At 46.6% G+C, this 20253-nt stretch overlaps 1 protein-coding gene and 1 non-coding gene across 3 annotated transcripts; both read right to left on the reverse strand.

Annotated features, from left to right (window-relative positions):
- Positions 1-837: 837 nt before the first annotated feature.
- Positions 838-1030, reverse strand: LOC125589388. Its single transcript, XR_007325581.1, has one exon. It is a non-coding gene; the product is annotated as a U2 spliceosomal RNA (small nuclear RNA).
- Positions 1031-13881: 12851 nt separating this feature from the next.
- LOC106403018 (ABSCISIC ACID-INSENSITIVE 5-like protein 2) lies at positions 13882-16233 on the reverse strand. 2 transcript variants are annotated; one of them, XM_013843856.3, is made up of 3 exons: positions 14608-16233; positions 14455-14526; positions 13882-14186 (listed from the first exon to the last, which is right to left on the reverse strand). In XM_013843856.3, exons 1-3 carry the CDS (start codon positions 15289-15291, stop codon positions 14127-14129), a joined length of 816 nt encoding a protein of 271 aa, XP_013699310.1. In that variant the 5' UTR covers positions 15292-16233; the 3' UTR covers positions 13882-14126. The 2 variants fall into 2 exon arrangements, with proteins under 2 accessions (XP_013699310.1, XP_013699309.1); XM_013843855.3 differs by having other exon boundaries at positions 13882-14164; positions 14608-16204.
- Between the last annotated feature and the right edge of the window lie 4020 nt (positions 16234-20253).

A 20253-nucleotide genomic window follows, 5' to 3' on the forward strand; every position in this document is an offset into this window, starting at 1 on the left:
AGCCTGCCTTTGCATCTGATCAATTCTCTACTTTTTTGTCACAATAATTCTCTACTTATACTCATCAAAAGACCAATGTTATGTGACACACAGTTAGTTACACCGGTTATGGCATGATGCAACTTCTAAACTGTCTATCTTCTTTAGCCAGACATATTTGCATACATTATAAACAGAAATATCAGATATTCATTCCTACTAGAGGTCTCAGCAGGCAATAATTCTCCCAATTTGCTCTATCAATGAGATGGATGATGATTCTTACCCTGAATCTTGTCTTGGCTCCTCATATGACCAACGTTTCATTACAGCTATGAGTGTATGTGGTTTCACCAAGCTGGTGATCACCAACATGATGAATGGCAAAACACTACACAATAATCTAACTTCAAGATTAGTCAGTCACTCCTAAGATCATCATTGACAAGTGAGTTTCCATAAAAATCTTTCATAACAACATATAGTAGATTGGTTCCATACTTCTTATCCATTCCTTTGAATAAACTCTCCAGTCACTTGAGGATGAAAGCTAAAACCAACCTACATCCAAACTCGGATGAGAACTGAGAAGAGTGAGATGACAATCTCTGGTCCTCGATGGTTCGTTCGCCATGTTCGAATCTTCCTCCGTACTTCTATATCCAGTTCACTTCTGGTCAGTGATGATTAGCTTGTACAACAATCCTGTTTTAACCTGAAACGATGTCGGATTAAGTTAAAAGAAGCTAGTCTAATTCTTTTATTACTTCTGGTTAGTAATTAGCTTGTAGAAAACTTTGGGGGTTAATCTAAACGATGGCAGATTATTTGACTTAATAAAATTGAACTAAAGATTTGGTGGGTTTAGCCAGGCCCATGCAGTAGTGCAACGCTTAGACTCGTAAAAGCACAGATAGCAAGCTATCTTATTGGGCTTTCACCCTAAAAAAATAGAGTTAATATCGTGTGGTCCGATGGACCACATATCATATATTAAACTGATAAGAACATATACTACACTTGATCTTAGCCAAAAGGGCGAGAAAGGTATGATTTGTATGGATGGACTCGGCTTCATTATGTAGTGCAAGCTTATGACCACTGCCTCTCTATCTTACCGATGTGGGACGTTTATAACAAAATCTCTTTGCTTAACTATAAGAAACGCAAGCAATACAACGCCGGTTGAGTCTCCCTCCATTGTTTTCTTCTTCGGTTTAGCCTGAAGGGTTGATTTCATCGGTTTGGTTATCCGGTTCTGGTCACAGATTTTGAAGATGATCCCAAATGCTCTACAGTGAAGCAATAATTTTTCAAGTCAAGATCAAATACAAGGCTATACAGACAAGACTCGAGCACTGTTTCGGCCGTGTTGTCGCTTCCAAGGTCTGAGCTAAAACCTGTAAGGCAGCCAAGGGTTTGCATCCATTGGGATCATCACGAAAGCTTAAAGATTTGCAAAACTGATGATGATTCTTTTTTAATTCATAGTTGAATGAGTATAGGAACAGTTCAAGGGAGACTTCCAATAGTTAAACATGTTGAGTAATGGAATGCAATAAAGCTCCTATGTATTCAACTACAGTTACAGCCAATGCAGCAGATAGAACGTCCCAGAGTCTCCTGTTTCTCTTATAAACGTAGAAAATGCAGTTGCAGAGTAGAATCTCACCACGAAAAAGAGCAGTTTCATGGGGGGGGGGGATGTAGAGGATGGATTTGACCATCCCACAAGGCCCGAAGAATAGAAAGGCCTGGCCCGGATTAGGTAGAGCGACGGCTCGATCGGTCGGTTCAAGAGTCAGGTCTCTCGGCTCGACTCTTATGTACTTTTAGTCGATCATCATCGACTGAAGTACATCCGGCTCAGCGGCTGCTCGGACGCCTACGGGCTTCTCGGCCCAGCAGAGGAGGCCCACCAAGATGACGTAAATTAGGTCAAGGACGAGGCATCAGGACGTCTATATAAGGGAAAGGGGAGACAACGAGAGAAGGATCCGAAATCACTGACTAACACTTGGCGGCTAGATTAGGGTTTTCACCTTTGCTTCATCTCGCAGTTAGTTGTACTTTTCCGGTAGCTCATCGAGCCACCGGCTTCCTTTCTGTCGCACTCTCTTCTTTTCCCTTGTAACCGCTAAACGTTTTTCTCCGACCATTAATAAGACGTCTTTGTTTAAACCCACATTTTATTTATTACCGTTTTCCAATCAAACAGTTGGCGCCCACCGTGGGGCGGCTAGCAAAGTAAAGTCAGAACTATGGTCGTTAGCAAAGATAGTTCTTCGTCAGGCGAGGAGCGCGAAGCTCTCGAGGTGACGCCGGCTCCAGAGGTGACACCTACGCCTACACCAGTAACTGCACTTCCCCATCCTGCGTCTATGAAAACTATCCTGGCACGCCTCGCCCTACAAGAAGCGGCGCAGAAGGCGGCAGTTGACCAAATCACGGCGATAGGAAAGATCCTTGCTCCTCTCGCTGCAAACGCCGAAGCTTCAACGGCGCAGTATCGTCGACACCTGTTCGCCACAGAACGAACCACCGACTTAGCACCTACGCGGGATAACGATAACCAAAGCGCCGATAACAACACCAATGCGCACACCGCAAGCGAACTAGCCGCGTTGAAACAGTCGGTCCTCGAAATCAATTCGAAGATCCACCAGGTGACGACGTCCGCGCCCCAAATCGAGCATGTACTCGCGGAATCTCTTCGTACACCCTTCACGCAAAAGGTTACCGGCGTGCAGCTACAGAAGATGGAGAAAGTCCGTCTTCCAACCTTCAAAGGTCTCTCTGACCCTTCTACTCACGTCACGTCTTTCAACATAGCGATGCGACGCGCAAACCTGACCGACGAAGACAAAGACGCCGGCTTTTGCCAACTCTTCGTCGAAACCCCAGAAGGACCGGCCCTTACTTGGTTCACCGGCCTCAGAGAGAACTCCGTCGACTGTTTCCACGACCTCTCGACGGCTTTCCTTAAGAACTATATCATGTTCACCAACCAGGAAGCGACCGTGTCATATTTGTGGAACCTCACTCACGCCAGCGACCAAAGTCTCCGCGACTTCATGGAGAAATTCAAAGCTATTGTCTCGAAGATTGATATTCCTGACCATATCGCCGTCGAATCTTTGATGAACACCTTGCACGTCGACTCCACATTCCGCCAGGATCTTTACCGATATCCGACAAAATCTGTCTCTGACGCCATCACTCGCTCGCACAACTTTATCCGCATGGAAGAAGACACCAGAGCAAAGTTCGCAAAAGAAGCAGCAGCGAGACAGCGATCCTCCCGAACAAACGACACCCGCCCCAAGCCCCGCCAGCACTCCTCCGGTGGAAATACCACTCAGAAGCGAGGCTACGTTAGCTTGGTCGATGATGAGGAATCTCCAAAATCAGCAGCCATCACGCGAGAGAAAGGCTGGAACCACTGGGATCGAGACTCCGCTCCGAAGCAATCAACCTCATCCGAACCAGCGAGTTCAAACTCCGAGGAGCCGAAAAAATGGTGCCTCTACCACAAAAGGGATTCCCATGACACGAAAGAATGCAAGGTCCTCATCGGGCAGTTTTTCGACGGGATCACTAATGGGACAATCCAAATGCCCACTTCTCCTACGACACCGAAAAACACTAAAAGCTGGAGTAAGAACAAGGAGAAGAAGGCACAGAAGTCTCAAAAGAACATGGCCCTGAGCGAGGAAAGAGTTAGCCCTGAGCGCACTCCCGTCAACAACGTCGGCCCCGCAAACGATTCGTCAGAAGACGAACACCCGCGTCGCCGGCGACGAGTGAAAGTCATACTCTCTCGCCCTTGCGACTCCTCCGATGACGACATCCCGACAGTGCAACCAGATCTGCGCGATAAATGGACAGCAAGGATAAGCAGTCTCTCGCTCCCTCGAAAGCAGATAAAGACCTACGCATTCTATTGAAGCGAAAAAGCGCCACGAACAAAAACACAGGAACCACCGACCTCCGTGCGACCATCTCAAAATGCAACTCTCGGAGAGTCGGTCAAACTGGCGACCTTCGCGACCAGCTCAATTCGAAGGCCGACGACCTGCGAATCCAACTCAACCGTCCGAAAGGGTCCGATCTGCGACGACGTCTCGAGTCAAAAAAGAAACAGCCCGCAGAAATTCCTACATTCAAGAACACAACTGGCAATTTGAGGAAGTAACTCGAATTAATGCGAGCTACCCGAGCCCCACACATTAGTGTCATAATGGGCGGATCACCACCTTGCGGTGACTCGGTTCGAGCTGTCAAAGATTACAAACGTCAAGCAACCACCTCTCAGAAGTGGCCTTCTCCAGTCGAAATGATCACCAGATCACCTTTTCGGCACAAGACACCAAGGGCGTCCACATGCCACATAACGATCCTCTCCTCGTCGACCTTGACATCGGCGAATGTCTGGTCGCAAAAGTCCTTATTGATACCGGCAGCTCAGTCGATCTCATCTTTTGCGACACACTCGACAAAATGGGAGTTGATTTAAGGGATATGAAGCCTTCCTCTCGCACGCTCACCGGCTTCAACGGAGCCTCGGAGCAAATGATCGGGACAATTCGCCTTCCAGTTACGCAGGTGGTATAACCCGCACCGTCAAGTTCTCCGTCATCCGCGCCAAAGCACCCTATAATGCCATACTCGGAACACCATGGCTGCATTCCATGAAAGCCGTCCCTTCGACTTATCATCAATGCATTAAATTTCCCAGAAAAGACGGCAAAACTCAGACGATTCGGGGAGATCAACAAGCCGCGAGAGAACTACTGATCGCAACTGTAAAGATGCAGCAACAAGCTTCCCTTGTCAACTCCGTCAGTAAACCACTCAACAAGATATACCCTCAGAAGGAGGAAGTTCGCGAAGTCGCAATTGATGAATCCGACCAGACAAAAATCATCCGAGTTGGCGTCTACCTGTCCGACGACGTATGTTCAACGATCATCTCTTTCATCAAAAACAACGCCTCGACGTTCGCCTGGAAGACTTCCGACACGAAGGGGATCGACCCCGCAGTTACCTCTCATGAACTGCACGTCGACCCGACGTTAAAACCCATCCGACAGAAGCGACGAAAACTCGGTCCAGACGATCTAAAGCCGTAAACGAAGAAGTCGACAGGCTCCTCGACGCGGGTTCCATAACCAAAGTCCGATACCCCGAATGGTTGGCTAACCCGGTTGTCGTCAAAAAGAAAAACGGCAAATGGCGCATATGCGTCGACTTCACGGACCTCAACAAGGCATGCCCAAAGGACAGTTATCCACTCCCTCATATCAATCGTCTCGTCGAATCAACTGCTGGTAACGAACTCCTAACCTTCATGGACGCTTTCTCGGGATACAACCAGATCTTGATGCATCCCGACAATCGCGAGAAGACGGCATTCATCACCGACAGAGGGACCTACTGCTACAAGGTGATGCCCTTCGGGCTAAAGAACGCCGGCGCGACTTATCAGCGACTCGTCAACCGAATGTTCGCTGATCAGCTAGGCAACACCATGGAAGTGTACATCGACGACATGTTAGTCAAATCGCTCAAGGCCGACGATCACCTAAACAACTTACGCGACTGCTTCAAGATCTTGAATGACTACGGGATGAAGCTCAACCCGGCCAAGTGTACCTTCGGTGTCACTTCGGGAGAATTCCTCGGCTATATTGTCACTCAACGAGGAATCGAGGCTAACCCCAAGCAGATCTCGGCGATCCTCGATCTTCCAAGCCCAAAGAACAGCCGCGAAGTACAGCGACTAACCGGACGCATAGCAGCTCTCAACAGGTTCATCTCGCGATCAACCGATAAGTGTCTTCCCTTCTACGAGCTACTAAGGGGCAACAAGAGGTTCATCTGGGACGAAAAGTGCGAAGAGGCGTTCAATCAACTCAAGCACTACCTCACAACCCCCCCAGTACTATCAAAGCCAGAAGCCGGCGACACATTGTCTCTCTACATAGCCGTCACATCCTCCGCTGTCAGCAGCGTGCTCATTCGAGACGATCGGGGAGAACAGAAACCAATCTTTTACACAAGTAAAAGAATGACCGAGCCGGAGACGAGATACCCAACACTCGAAAAGATGGCCTTAGTTGTCGTCACCTCGGCCAGGAAACTACGACCCTACTTTTAGTCGCACACGATTGAAGTACTCTCCAACCAACCACTCCGAACGGTTACGCAGAATACTAACCAGTCAGGACGGTTGACTAAATGGGCGATGGAGCTGAGCGAACATGACATCGTGTACAAGAATCACACAGCAGCAAAGTCACAGGTCCTTGCAGACTTCTTGATCGAGTTAACACCAGAGCTGGAGCAAGACCTCATCCTACCAAGTTTAAACTGGATCCTCCACGTCGACGGTTCATCCACGAGTAAAGGGTCGGGGGCAGGAGTGCAACTGCAATCACCAACAGGAGAACTCATCTGGCAGTCATTCAGTTTTGGTTTTGCGGCGTCAAACAACGAAGCTGAATACGAGTCCCTCATCGCAGGGCTCCGTCTCGCCAAGGCAGTGAAGGCCAAAAGAATCAGCGCTTACTGCGACTCTCAACTTGTTGTAAGCCAGTACCTCGGCGATTACGACGTCCGCAATGAAAGGATGGACGCCTACCTCAAACTCGTCCAAGACCTCATGCGAGACTTCGAGTTCTTCGAACTCACGAAAGTTCCTCGCGGAGAAAATGTATGTGCCGACGCCCTCGCTGCTCTAGGAAGCAAGCTACACGATCAAGTCAAGAGGACAATCCCAATCCATAAAATCGAGAAACCGAGCATCGATACGAAGGTGAAACAGACTACGATCGCAGCAGCGATTAGCGAAGCGATGGACATCGACGAAGTAGAACCTCCTTCGCAGGATGATCAGCTAACAGATTGGCGCAAGGAACTCATCGATTACCTCGCTGAAGGTTTATTGCCCACCGAGAAATGGGACGCGCGGCGACTGAAGCGACGTAGCGCACACTACGTTGTCATGGACGGGGAACTACACCGATGGACCACGACGAAGGTGCTACTCAAATGTATCTCCGGCGAAGAAACGAGACTAGTCATGGCCGAAACACATGAAGGAGCAACAGGTAATCACTCGGGCGGACGAGCCCTCGCAGTAAAAGTAAAAAATCTCGGATTCTACTGGCCAACCATGAACGCCGACTGCGAGACATACGTGCGCAAGTGCGACAAATGCCAGCGTCATGCTTCCACCTTACACAGCCCAACAGAGTTCCTTCATATCCTAACTGCTCCATACCCATTCATGCGATGGGGAATGGACATCATCGGTCCGATGCCGGCATCCCGCCAAAAGAAGTTCATCCTGGTCCTCACAGATTACTTCACCAAATGGGTTGAAGCCGAAGCCTACGCCAGCATCACCGACAAGGAGGTGCAAAACTTCGTCTGGAGGAACATAATCTGCCGACATGGGCTCCCATACGAGATCATTACAGACAACGGTTCACAATTCATCTCGCATCACTTCAAGGGATTCTGCGACAGATGGCGAATTCGACTCAACATGTCGACCCCGAGAAACCCGCAAAGTAACGGCCAAGCCGAGTCGACGAACAAGACCATCATCGACGGTCTGAAGAAACGACTCGACTTAAAGAAAGGTTGCTGGGCAGATGAACTAGACGTTGTCATGTGGTCCCACAGAACAACTCCCCGCGGAGCGACGAAGGCTACCCCTTTCTCGATGGCCTACGGCGTCGAGGCAATGGCCCCCGCAGAAGTGAATGTGACGAGCTTGCGCCGATCGCGAATGCCACAAAACATCGAACTCAACCGCGACATGCTGCTCGACGCACTCGACGACATCGAGGAAAAGCGCGACCAAGCACTACTCCGTATCCAGAATTACCAGCATCAAATCGAGAGCTACTACAACAAAAAGGTCAAATCGCGTCCCCTCGAAAAGGGCAATCTCGTCTTAAGAAAGGTATTCGAAAACACTAAGGAATGGAAAGCCGGCAAGCTTGGAGCCAACTGGGAAGGACCATACAAGATAGTCAAAGTCATCAAACCAGGAGTATACCACCTCGAGACGTCAACAGGCGAAGCAATACCGAGAGCTTGGAACTCCAAACATCTCCGCCTCTTCCATCCTTAGTCAAGACGAACGCCTTACCGAGTAAATGCGCCACTAAGGCCACTTTAACTCGCCTCTAGCTCAAAAAAAAAAAAAAAAAAAGCGAAAGAACGACCAACGGTCACGTTCTCTCGCTCAAAAAAAAAGCCGAGTAAATGCGCCTCAAAAGCCACTTTTACTCGCAATCTAAGAACTACGAATGACTTGATTCCCACAAAGGGATACGTAGGCAGCCCAAAAGAAAAAGGGGGTCCAGCCGAAAAAAAAAAATACAAACCTCCTCCCCGAGGAATCGATCTCCGAAGCAGACGATCACTTAAGCGATGCCGACACGAGCATGCCCCGGCTTCTCGAACAAGCGTATCGGTACTCGCATCCCACGTTGGATATGTCCTGATCAGACACGTATTCACGGGAGTCAACCGTGTTGCGATTTAAACCAACCCGGCCGAGACAATGACTCCAACTCACCCTGTAATTTACTAAAGTAAAGTTTGGCCCACCGAACGCTTGAAAATTACGCTAGGGTCGATTTGGAACCGTCAACGTCGAGGACTTATAACTAAACTCAAACAACGAACGATCGCGAGTCAAAGAAATCGACCGAGAAAAAGTCATAACGAGCTTAACAATACAACGATTCGATATCTCGATTATAATTAAACTCAAATGACGAACGATCGCGAGTCAAAGAAATCGACCAAGACAAAGTCATAACGAGCTTAACACCACAACGATTCGATATCTCGAATAACGTTTATACTAAACAGTCACTTCAAATCTTGAGAAATCATGCATTCAATAGACAAGTACAATAAAAGATAAACAGTTAATACGATTCGAAGAGTCGGAAATAACAAAGGAAAAACAAAGTAGAAGCCTCGAAAGGCAAAAGTCTAAAAGACAACAACACAAGTCCTCCGGGACTCAAAAGAAAACAACAAACAAAGAAAAGACTAAGCTTCCCGATCGCTCTCGCGATCGTTGAGGACGGAGAGCTCCGAAGCCCTGACGCTTGACTCACGAGCAGCCGGAGAAGCATGCACTTCATCTGATCTCGGGACGACCTCTGGATCGGCCAAAGGACCTTCAAGAAGAAGCGTCGGGTCTTCGCGCCACTCTTCAGTCGGATGGGTAAGCGGAACCTGAAGACTCGCTGCAGTCTCCGAATCGATCAAGCCGGCGTTGGACGAGAGGAGAAAGCGTGAGATCTTCCTCGGGTATCTCGCCCACCCTAAGCTTCTCAAAAGCCACTTTTACTCGCCAAGATTCGAGCATCCACAAATTGAGAGTCCAATACGAGAGGAGAAAGCGTGAGATCTTCCTCGGGTATCTCGCCCACCCTAAGCTTCTCGGCTTCCTCCTCGTATTTCTTCTCTTGCTCGGCCTCAACTCTTCCCATTTCCCTCGTCACTTCCAGGATCCTGGAGTCTCTAAGGCGCCTCATCTCTCTTTCATGAGACGCAGCGAGCGAAACCTTCTCGCTCTCAAGTTCGGCGTTCTTCCGCTCGAGCTCACGAACGACTCCTCAGGATACCTCCAACTCGGCTTTGAGCTCGTCTCTCCGAGCGATGATGCGAGCAACCATCCTGTTAAGCCTCTCGACGTCAGCCCTCGACGCATTCAGCTGGCGAGCAGAAGCTTCCTCTTTCTCCGCGTACTCCTTCTTAGCCAGCTCGAGTTCGCCTAAAGCTCCCTTCAGGGCAGTGTCGTACTTATCGATCACGACGTTCGTCGCGCTATCCCCTTAAATAACGAGGAGATGAAAATTGTAAGAAAAAGTCAAAAAACGAAACAAAAAAAAATAGAAGGGGGCGAGCCATTTACCAGCAGCTTGGCCCTCGCGGCTTCCTCGTATTCACCCCCAAAGATGAGGTCTTTCACAGTGGGCAAAGGTTTCGCCCTCCCCCTTAATTGGCGAAGGAACTCTCCGCACTTCTCAGGAACGTACACTAGAGGAGCCGGTCCCTCGTAGTGAAACGAAACCTTGTCTGGAAAGTTGACTCCGGGCACCCTCCACAAGATAGCGGAGCCGCGAGAAGAAGTGCCGATCTGAGCGACCCCTTCCCCAATGAGAACCGGAGTTCCCTCGCGAGAAGACGCCAGAATAGGAGATCGCGCCTCATCGCCAACCTCTTCGTTACGTCTCCTGATCAAAAGCGGCGACTCTCCGCTGTCTTCTTCAGAACCGTCCGGACGGGCGGCGTTAAGAGGAGCTTCAGATTCCTCCCTTTCACCAACTTCCACCGCATCGTCCCGCTCTCCCGAGATTTCAGCCTCAGAAGCCTCCTCTTCAGGTTGAAGTTCTTCTTCTTGAACATCACCCTCCTCATTCTCAGTCGGTTCTTCGGGATTCTCCAACTGCTCGTCAGCGGGCTTCTCTGTCCTCTTCTTCTTCTTCTTCTTCCTCTTATGGGGTTCGCCAGAAGGAGGAACGTCGCTCGCCTCCTCGGCGCTCCTCTCGACTCCCGAGCCGCCCCTCTTCCTTTTTTTACCCTTCCCAGTGTTTCTAGCGCCAGAAGGGGGAACCTCACCAGTGCAAGGAACCGTCACCGAGGGTCCTTCCTCGCTGGCCAGTCCCAGGCTAACATCGCGCTCAAATCGGGAAGAGTTCCCATCCTCTTTGCTTTAGAGACTTGCTTCTGGATGTCCTTTGGGAAGATGTCTAGTCGCTTGGTGCGAATAGGAAGAACGGTCAGAAGATCAGATCTCCACTCTCCTGAAAACACAAGGCGGAAAGGTCAGGACGCGACAAATAAACTTTGCGATAAAAAAATAACCAGAAACAGCGAGAGAACGCACTTCGAGCGATCCGGTCCTTAAGCTCGCGAATCTTCTCGACAGTAATCTCGGACCAACGGTAGATCCGAAGCAAAGCGACGGCTCGAACGCTCTTCAGGAAATCCTCAGCATAGACTGGAGACGTGGGATGGCCAACTGCGAGCACAACAAAAGAAAGTTCTGTTAGGATCAACAAAATCAGACGTAGCTCGCGACTAGATATTCTACCACAAGAACGGTTCCATAGGACCCGATAGTCCTCTCAAGGAGGTTCCTCGAAAGTCGAGTCGTCGGACTTGATGAAGAAGTAGGAACGCTGCCAATTCTGCGTTTTGTTTGGATGACCAGCGCACACATTGCAGTTTGGTCGCATCTTCACCGAGTAGGTTCCGTCCTTCATATCGGTTATCGAGGTCATCTCCTCGAACGACCTGACGCTCATCGGCGTGTCAATCTCCTCCGCTAGAACTGATAGAGTGACGGCTAGTCGCAGCGAGCCGTTCAGTAACTGACTAATCGCGATATCTCGCCGCCTAGCGTACGCGGTGATCAGTCGCGGGATGGGGAACTAACAGCGAGTGTCATCCTGGAAATAAGACTCGTATACTGTTTGGTACCCGATCGGAGGAGACCAAGGCCTTTGCTCCTTCGTAGGGATGAGGAAGGTCATGCCTGTAGCGTTCTTGGCCCGAAGAACCCTCTTCACGCTCCTTAGGGTCGACTTAGTCTCCTCCACACCGTCCCAATCTTGACCAGCCACGAAAGCAGGGCGCAATAAGTCAGGATGTAGTCGTGGAAGCTCCTCGAAAATCCCTTCGGGATAGAAGGTCGTCGGAAACAACTCGGCTTCGGAATCGTCGTCTTTCGAAGGATCGTCTTCCACGGCGCGAACCCTCAAGGTAATCGAGTCAACGGGCACTGCCCCACTCTGTCCGTCTCTCGCACACTCCGTCGCATCCCCCACACTCCGTCGCATCCCCCACGACGACGTTCTCGCTCCCTTCCCTCCCAATCCGTGTAGCATCTGCGACCAAAAGCCTCTGGGAGCGAGAAAAATCAACTGTGTCCATCATCGCCTCGTGATGAGTCGACTCGAGATCCCCGATACAACCTCCGTCTGGACCCCTTGCCGGAGCTGATGCCGCCACAACTGAGTTCCCTCTTTGCTGCCTCGATGACCCCTGAGCCGACGACATGGTAGAGCAAGGCGGCGAAGAACGCGTCGAATAAAGGCTATAACACTTAGAGAGATAAAAGAAGAAGAGAGAGAAAGTACCTTTGATCGCGGAGAAAACTTGAAGAAATGAGAGGGGGTCTGCGTATTTATAAGGAAAAGAGAGGGGGGAACTCGAGGCATCATCATTAGGTCTATTCGGGCCTAGATGGGCCTCGAAACTCTCTCCGAAAATCCAGCGGACCCTCGCGACGTTTCAACTTCTCGGTGCATTTAAAAGAGAAAAAAGGGGGGGGGGGAGAATTCGAGGTGTCGTCATTAAGCCTGAACGGGCCTAAATGGGCCTCGAAACTCTCCCATATATCCAGCGGACCCTCGCGACGGTTCGGCTTCTCGTCTGAATCGGACGTCGGTCATCTTAAAATCAGAATAAATCAACGGTTAATCTAGATATGTCAATCGGGATCTGATTATCCGCGGCTAATCGGCCTCAAACGGAAATATTCCAGAACCCTCCATGCGACACAACGATCAAAAGGAGCGATAAAGCCTCTACTGCTCGCTTCCGAGAGAACGACGCCGTGCGACTCATCGACCAACCGCTCCAACTTTCCGACAGGCCTTCTATTCCCTCAAACCTTCAAACCTTAGAATCCATCACGAGCCAGAAAGCACTTCTCTCACTAATGGACTGGGGGGGACTTACTGTAGAGGATGGATTTGACCATCCCACAAGGCCCGAAGAATAGAAAGGCCTGGCCCGGATTAGGTAGAGCGACGGCTCGATCGGTCGGCTCAAGAGTCAGGTCTCTCGGCTTGACTCTTAAGTACTTTTAGTCGATCATCATCGCCTGAAGTACATCCGGCTCAGCGGCTGCTCGGACGCCTACGGGCTTCTCGGCCCAGCAGAAGAGGCCCACCAAGATGGCGTAAATTAGGTCACGTCTATATAAGGGAAATGGGAGACAATGAGAGAATGATCCGAAATCACTGACTAACACTTGGCGGCAAGATTATGGTTTTCACCTTTGCTTCATCTCGCCATTAGTTGTACTTTTCCGGTAGCTCATCGAGCCACCGGCTTCCTTTCTGTCGCACTCTCTTCTTTTCCCTTGTAACCGACTAAACGTTTTTCTCCGACCATTAATAAGACGTCTTTGTTTAAACCCACATCTTATTTATTACCGTTTTCCGATCAAACAGGGGAGATCTTTCTGTTTCTCCCGACTTTTCACTAGAAGCTTAGTCCTGAGCGCTTGTATTAGTCTTGTACGTATGGAACTTTTATTACTTTAAGAGCAGGATGGTGAGAATCTAATCTGCACCCACAACCAAGCTCCTGCTTGTTGTCCACGACATTCTCCTGAAGAATGCAAAAGCCACACTTGATTGGATACTGGAAAGATGGACTCAGCATAAGGTTTTCTTAAAAGTGTGGTAAAGGGAATGCTTCCATAAGAATCTGATGCAAGGGATGGGCATAAGGACCTTACAACTACTTAAGCTCACTATGGCATTTTGGTTTTTGTTATGAAAGCATTTGTGTTCCCAAGCCTCTGCTTATTTGTTAAAGTGAGAAGAGTAATGAAGTTCCTGGTCTTGTGAATCTCTTTGGCACCGCCTGGTTTAAAGTCAAGCTTGGCTGTTGCAGAACATATAGCAAACAGATTCTTAAGATTAAATTTAAGATAATGTTCTACATTTGAGAACAAAGCTGGCACATAAGTGTAAAGCTTGGCCAATTCAAACAGTTTCCCTTTCTGACTGATCCATTCTTATAAAGTATTGTTGTATTCAAATTCTACAAACTCAAGTTTTCTTCTTCTGTTCATCCACTAAATTTGATACTAAAGAAAAAGATTTGATGCTGCTACAATAACAACTCTGAATGTTTTTAAGAAACTTAACAGCATTGCTCCAAGCCAAGAAACTCTACGGAATGTACAAAGAAACAAAGCTGTTTTCCTCTCTCTTTTTTTTTTTATATATAAGCAAACCGACAAAAGTGTAAAAAAGTTTTGAGATCAGAAAGGAGCTGAGCTTGTTCGTCTGAGCTGCCGCTTGGGATCAGGCGGTGGTGCACTTGGGAGTATCTTCTCTACCTCCTGCAAAGTGAAAAAAAAAAGACTAAAATAATGTTTGTTATGTTGTGTCTTATGAGCCCAACGACTCAAACAAGAATCAAAGAAACAACACAGACATAACCTTGCAGAGGTTGTGTCTAACACTATTTATCATTTCTTTTGTTCATGGTTTCATTCCTTAATCGTCTATTGTCTACCATGCTTGTCCCCAATTCCATACCCATTCCCTCTAATTCAAATCCATAACTTTATACAAGTTCAATTTTAATACCAATCACAATCAAAAGGGCCAAGGGTGCATAACATTTTACCTTTTGCCTCCTGAGTCTTTCGTTTTCTTCTTCTAACCGTGAAACTTTGATCTCTAGCTCATGAGTGTAAGCCTGCTCATCAACACACCCAGTGTTAGACAACCAAGACTAAGAAACGACACCGCATTTTCAATTAAAGAAAGTAGCAGTCACCTGTTTCCTAGCTCGAGAACGAGCTGCAGACTCTCTGTTCTTAATCATTCTCTTCTGCTTCCTCTCAACAGTCTTCTCCACAACTTCTCCTGACGCCACCCTCTTCCTTCCTGGCGTTTGTGTATCTGACAAACCACCCATCAAAGAAGCCTGAGACACCATTGCTTGCATGTCTGCAACCGGATATGGCATGAATGGCTGAGGCTGTGTCATTGACGGAAGCTGATGATACAGAACCCATGGCCCAACCTGAGCTAAACCAGCACCACCAGGATCGTCATGGTTCGAACCAGGGATAGTCTCAGTCACAACACCTGCTTTCAACAACAAGTCCTCAAGCGTCATCTCCCCAAGCGTATGCTGCTTATCTCTCCTCTCGTGAGCACTCCCACCATTCTTATCCTGCCGAATGTCTTTCCAGACCTCCTCAACAGTCTTCTTGCTGAGATCACGCGGCAAAGTCAGACTCCCCAGACGAGAGAGACCTTCGTTGACAGCCGTGGAGGGTGGCTGATTAGGTTCAACAGAGCAGACACTCTTGAGAAGCCCGTCAAGATTCATGCTGCCAAGTGATTTACCAGAACTCCCCAAGTGGGTTTCGAGTGTTAAGCTGTAGAGAGAGGAGCCTTGCCTATTCAAGGACGGAGATTTAGGGTCTTCGACAATAACCCTCTGAGAATCCATAAAGCTTAGTAGCTAATAACAAAACCCAACAACCCTAACTGTAACAGTAACCCAGAAACGCTCAGTTCGATAAGAGTTCATCGAATCGAGAAGAAAGTAAACCTTTTTCCAGAATGCAGCAGAGAGACAATGAAACCCAGATAAGTAAACCGGAATGAGAAGAAGTCACTGTGTTGTTGTAGCAATCTGAAAGGGTCTTGGGAACTGCATGCAGTTACTAAACTTGAGAATCACAAGATATGGGTTCTTTTTCTAGCGACGAAGTTTAATAACCAAAAGAAAAGGAACAATCTTTTGGAAAACGGTTTACGAATTGGAGCTTGACAAGGATCAGATCTGTACAAGGGAGTCTGTCTTTGAGATTTACAAAGCAAACCTAAACTCCCGTCTCTGTGTGTGTGTGCGTGCGCGCGTGAGTGAGAGAGACTCTCTCTCTTGTTATTTTTTCTCTTTTTTTTGGCGGAGGAGAGAACAAGGGAGAAGAGTTGAAACCTTTTGATTGTGACACTCCAAGCCCGACTGTGCAACTTTTCAATGCGTATCTTTTGAAGAGAGCTTTGTGTTTACTAATTGTGGTTAGTGATTACTTTAACGAAGGTGGGTATCGAGTTTATTCCCTAAACTACATGTCCTCGACGACACTTCAATCAATTCAGCTTTTAGTTTTCTTTTCAGGGCATTTAGAGAGGTTGCAAGGTTGAAACTTTTCCAGGTAAATAAGAAACCCTTCGTAATTCATCCGGTTTTCGATTTTGTGATGTGAACTCACATGTTTCGTGCACACTCTCCTTCTTTGATTTTTAATTCGGAGGATAACTCCATATACCCTCTATCCCCTAAAAAATTTCCGTTTATCCCTTTATTATAATATAATTTCTTTTTCAATTTTTTTTAAATAGAAAAAGTGGCTAAAGACGGATCGTCCTTACCATAAATTAGAATTTACAAGATCCAACCGGAAAGATCCGACCCACACATAACAAACCCTAAAACCCGACCCAGCTAAACCAAAACGATATCGTTTTGAATTACTCAACTCATTCCCTTCTCCAAATGTCGATCCTTTCGTCGTCTCCTCGTCTCTCCCCTCTCGACACTCTCTATTGCGAAATCGGAGATTGAAACCCGAGAGTATCCATCTTCGTTCTTCCTTGTTCATTCTCCATCTAATTCGAAAATCTATCTTCGTTCTTCCTTGTTCGTTTGTGCCTCAACTATCTCTTTGTCTCTCTTGTCTAAAACTCTAAAGTCTAGACCGCTTCGTTTCTTCTTCCTTCTTTGTCGAAATCGAGGCTCCATCTTTGTTCCTTGTGGTAAGTGATTAGTTTCCCTTTATTTGGTTGTTATTTGGTCGAATTTGTATGTAGATTTGAAAACAAATTTGGGGAAAACTTTGAATGTGTCTTATGTTTAGATATTGGTTTTGAAATTGGATAAGAACTTGGTAAATCTATTGTTTAGGTATATATTACATCGAATCTGTATGTAGACTGATGCGTTTTTTTGTGTGTTTCCGATTTGAGTGATAAATTGTATTTAATTTTTGTTAATAAAATTGTATTGGGGGAACTTAGTTGATGTTGTGTTGTTGTTTTGCGGTTTGAATTTAGTTTCATTGAGTGTTGTAATGTCTTGTACAGGGAAGTTATGAAGGAAAATCAAAAGGGAGTCCCCAATGAAAGGCGTCGTCAATCTCTTAGAATCCAAAAACCGGACTCAATTGCAAAAAGGCTGGAACCGAGAGTTCACAAGAGCAGTAAGAAGAGTAAGAAGAGTAAGAAGAGTAGGCCAGTGAGAGCACAGAGTGTAGAATCGCTCTCAGCCTCAGATGAGTCCGAAAGGGAGGGGTCCGATAAGGAGGGGTCCGAAAGAGAGGTATATATTTTCTATTCATTGTTATTTTTAGTGAGAAATGCTGAGTAGTAATTAGTAGTACTACTAATACTTCTTGTATTACTAGCATTACTAACATGTATATATGTATTTTGACTGCAGGAAATGCAACCAATGCAACCCCTTGAGTTCTACTTCAAAAGCAGTGAGTTCCCCAAGAGTTCCAAGATACAAACTAGATGCTTTGTGACCAAGACAGTAAAGCTCATCAAGGGTAAGCCTGAGGCTGAATGGTTCACAAGCCATCCTCAATTTCGACATTTCTTCCACATGCCAGACGAAGATAACCTGAAGCTCCAGGGGATGTGGATGTTACTCCTGCGCACCATTTGTACTCCAGAAGATGATGTTGCATGGTTTGCGGTTAATGGTGTACCCATCCGCTATTCTATGAGGGAACATGCCCTCATCTCTGGCTTAGACTGTGGTGATTATCCACCAAACTACGAGAAGTTGGGGGGTTATAAGTTTGTGGATTATTACTTCCATGACAGAAAGAAGATCACCATCAACGATGTGAAGCAGAAGATGTTGTCTATGCCACCTTGTCCAGATAGATTGAAGATGACTGTCTTGTTTTTTCTTGGTCGGGTTATCAGAGGAAAGCCGAAGGATTCTGGACATTTAGACCTCTTCATATTAAGGATGATGGACGATTTAGATGCTTACAGATCATTTCCCTGTGGTCGTCTAACATTTGAGGATGCAATAAAGGAGATTAAGCACGTGATGAACAATCTGAAGGGTGAAGTGAAAGAGGCATGCGCCTTTCCTAGATTCATAATCCCTTTAGAGGTAAAGCATATAGTTTTGTAAATTTTTAGTTGTTATATAATTGAAATCTGACACTGTGACAATGGATGTACTAGGTTCTGGCTTTTGAGTGTATTCCGGATTTGGAGAAAACGTTTAGAATCTATTCAGACGACTCTAGTGAAGACTGTCCAAGGATGTGCAAGAGCCGGTTTACAAAGTCCAGTCTTAAGGGTTATCCTTTGGAAGACATATATGTTGCGGTTGGAGACACAAAGGTACATGTATATAGTTATAGTAGAAGCTAGATGAACATAAAATTTAACTGATCTAACTTATTGTTTTATTTTCAGGTTATCAACAGTGTGTTAGTTCCAACTATTGGTGAGCAAACTATGCTGGCTCGTATCATTGATGAGGAGCGAGAGTATGACCGTTAGGGCAGCCCAAGTGATACTTGAAACTACTGGTTAAATGTGAAGCAGAAAGAATATTTGGTGGAAAGAGCTATATGAGTTAGATCAAGCTGCACGAGGAGTGTTGCCAAAAAATAAAGACAAAGAAAAGGTGACGTTTGCAGAAGGATCATCCTCTAATTCTGGTTTAGATTCGAGGTTGCAAGGTCTGGAAGAGAGGATTTTGGAGTTCATGGGAGAAGGATTTTTTGAACTTCACGTAACGGTGGAGACAAAGCTAGAGGCTCTAGGCTCAAGGATGAGTCATATTGAAAAGAACCAGCAGATTTTGAAAAGAAGGGCTAAGAAAATGGAAGACAAGCTAACTTCTATTGAGAGTAAGGTGGAGGCGAGTCATGGTGAAGACATGGATTTTCGACAGTGGGACTATGGTACATATGAAGAGAAGGAGAAAGCTAATTCCGAGAAGGACAAAACTAATGTCGAGCTAGAGGCTGGGAAAGAGAACGATAACATCGAGAATACTGAGCAAGAGGCTGAGAGAAAAAATGATGAAGAAGGGGAAGAGAAAGAGGCTGATGACAATGCTCAGCAAGAAGATGAGAAAGAGAAGGAAAATAGTGAGGCTGATGAGCAAGACAAGGAAGACAGTGAGAGTGAGAGTGAGAGTGAGACTGATGAGTTGAAGCAATTGAAGGAGATATGTAGAGCACAAGCTGATAAACTGTGGAAAGAAATTGAAGCGGATGAAGAAGAGGTTGGAGGGAAACATGATGAAGAAGAAGGTGAAGAGAAAGAGGTTGAAACCAGTGACGAAGAGAAGGAGAACAGTGAGGATGATGAGAAAGTTGAAGAAAAAGTGGTGGAATCTGAGGCTGAAGGCGAAGATGATCAAGCAGAGGTTAAAGGGAAAGAGGATCAAGAAGAAGAAGTTGAAAGGAAAGAGTCTGAAACCAGGGAGCAAGATAAGGAGAAAAGTGAGACTGATGAGGTGGAATATGAGGCTCGGGAGGCAGAGATAGAAAAAGGAACTCCGACATCACCACGTGGGAATCATACAGAGGAAACTCCCAAAGATAATCATAATGAGCCTCGAGTTGAGACGAATAGAACCGATGAAACTCCAATACCACCACGTGGAAATCAGACGAAGGGAACTCCCACACCACCACGTGGTAGGACTAAGGCAATGGCTGCGAGGAGACTAGTGACAAGGCCTATGGAGGGAGAACCTGAAAAAGGTGTTGAAGTTGTTGCGGAAGAGGCTGTGGATACAGAGGAAAAAGCAGGAAGAAAGTTGCAGAAGAGAAAAAAGAGGAAGAGGCTGTGAACGTTGTTGAAGAACAGGCTGGGGAAGTTGTCGAGGAACAGGCTGGGGAAATTGTTGAGGAATATACTGAGGAAGAAAAGCAAAGGTGGATCATGGTCGTTTACAAGGAAGCACCGAGTCTTTGGATCATGCATAGGTGCAAGGAGAATGCCGATGTTGTTGTACCTAAGAAGAGTGGCAGACCAAAGAGGAAATCACAGTGGGTGCAGACTCCTTTCACGGAGGGGAAGAAACGTAAAACAAAACTTTAGGCTTATGTATTTATTAGGAATCTATGTTTAAAACTTGTTTAAAACTTGGTAGTAGAATTTTAAGTATTTTGGATGTTTAAAACTTGGTAGTAGAATGCTTTTGAATGTTTAAATCTTGGTGTGTTGCAACAGGTTTGGAAAACTAAGTTTCCAGGTGTTACCATGCCCAAAAATGAGTAAGATTGATAACTAGATTTACTGGGTTTATTACGCCAAAAAACACTATAAAAGATATACCAAAAATTAGTAAACACATGTAAAACACTAAAATATATATATATATTATTAAAAACGAATTAAAAAATGCATTTCACATATA

Source organism: Brassica napus, chromosome C6 (assembly GCF_020379485.1).
Source record: "Brassica napus cultivar Da-Ae chromosome C6, Da-Ae, whole genome shotgun sequence".
In the NCBI taxonomy this organism is placed as follows: Eukaryota; Viridiplantae; Streptophyta; class Magnoliopsida; order Brassicales; family Brassicaceae; genus Brassica; species Brassica napus.

Coding starts and splice junctions, on each gene's coding strand:
- LOC106403018 (XM_013843855.3), bottom strand. CDS start 15,291: ATGGATTCTCAGAGGGTTATTGTCGAAGACCCTAAATCTCCGTCCTTG. Junction 14,527..14,607: donor GTTCTCGAGCTAGGAAACAG/GTGACTGCTACT, acceptor GTTGATGAGCAG/GCTTACACTCATGAGCTAGA. Junction 14,165..14,454: donor AAAGACTCAGGAGGCAAAAG/GTAAAATGTTAT, acceptor TTCACTTTGCAG/GAGGTAGAGAAGATACTCCC.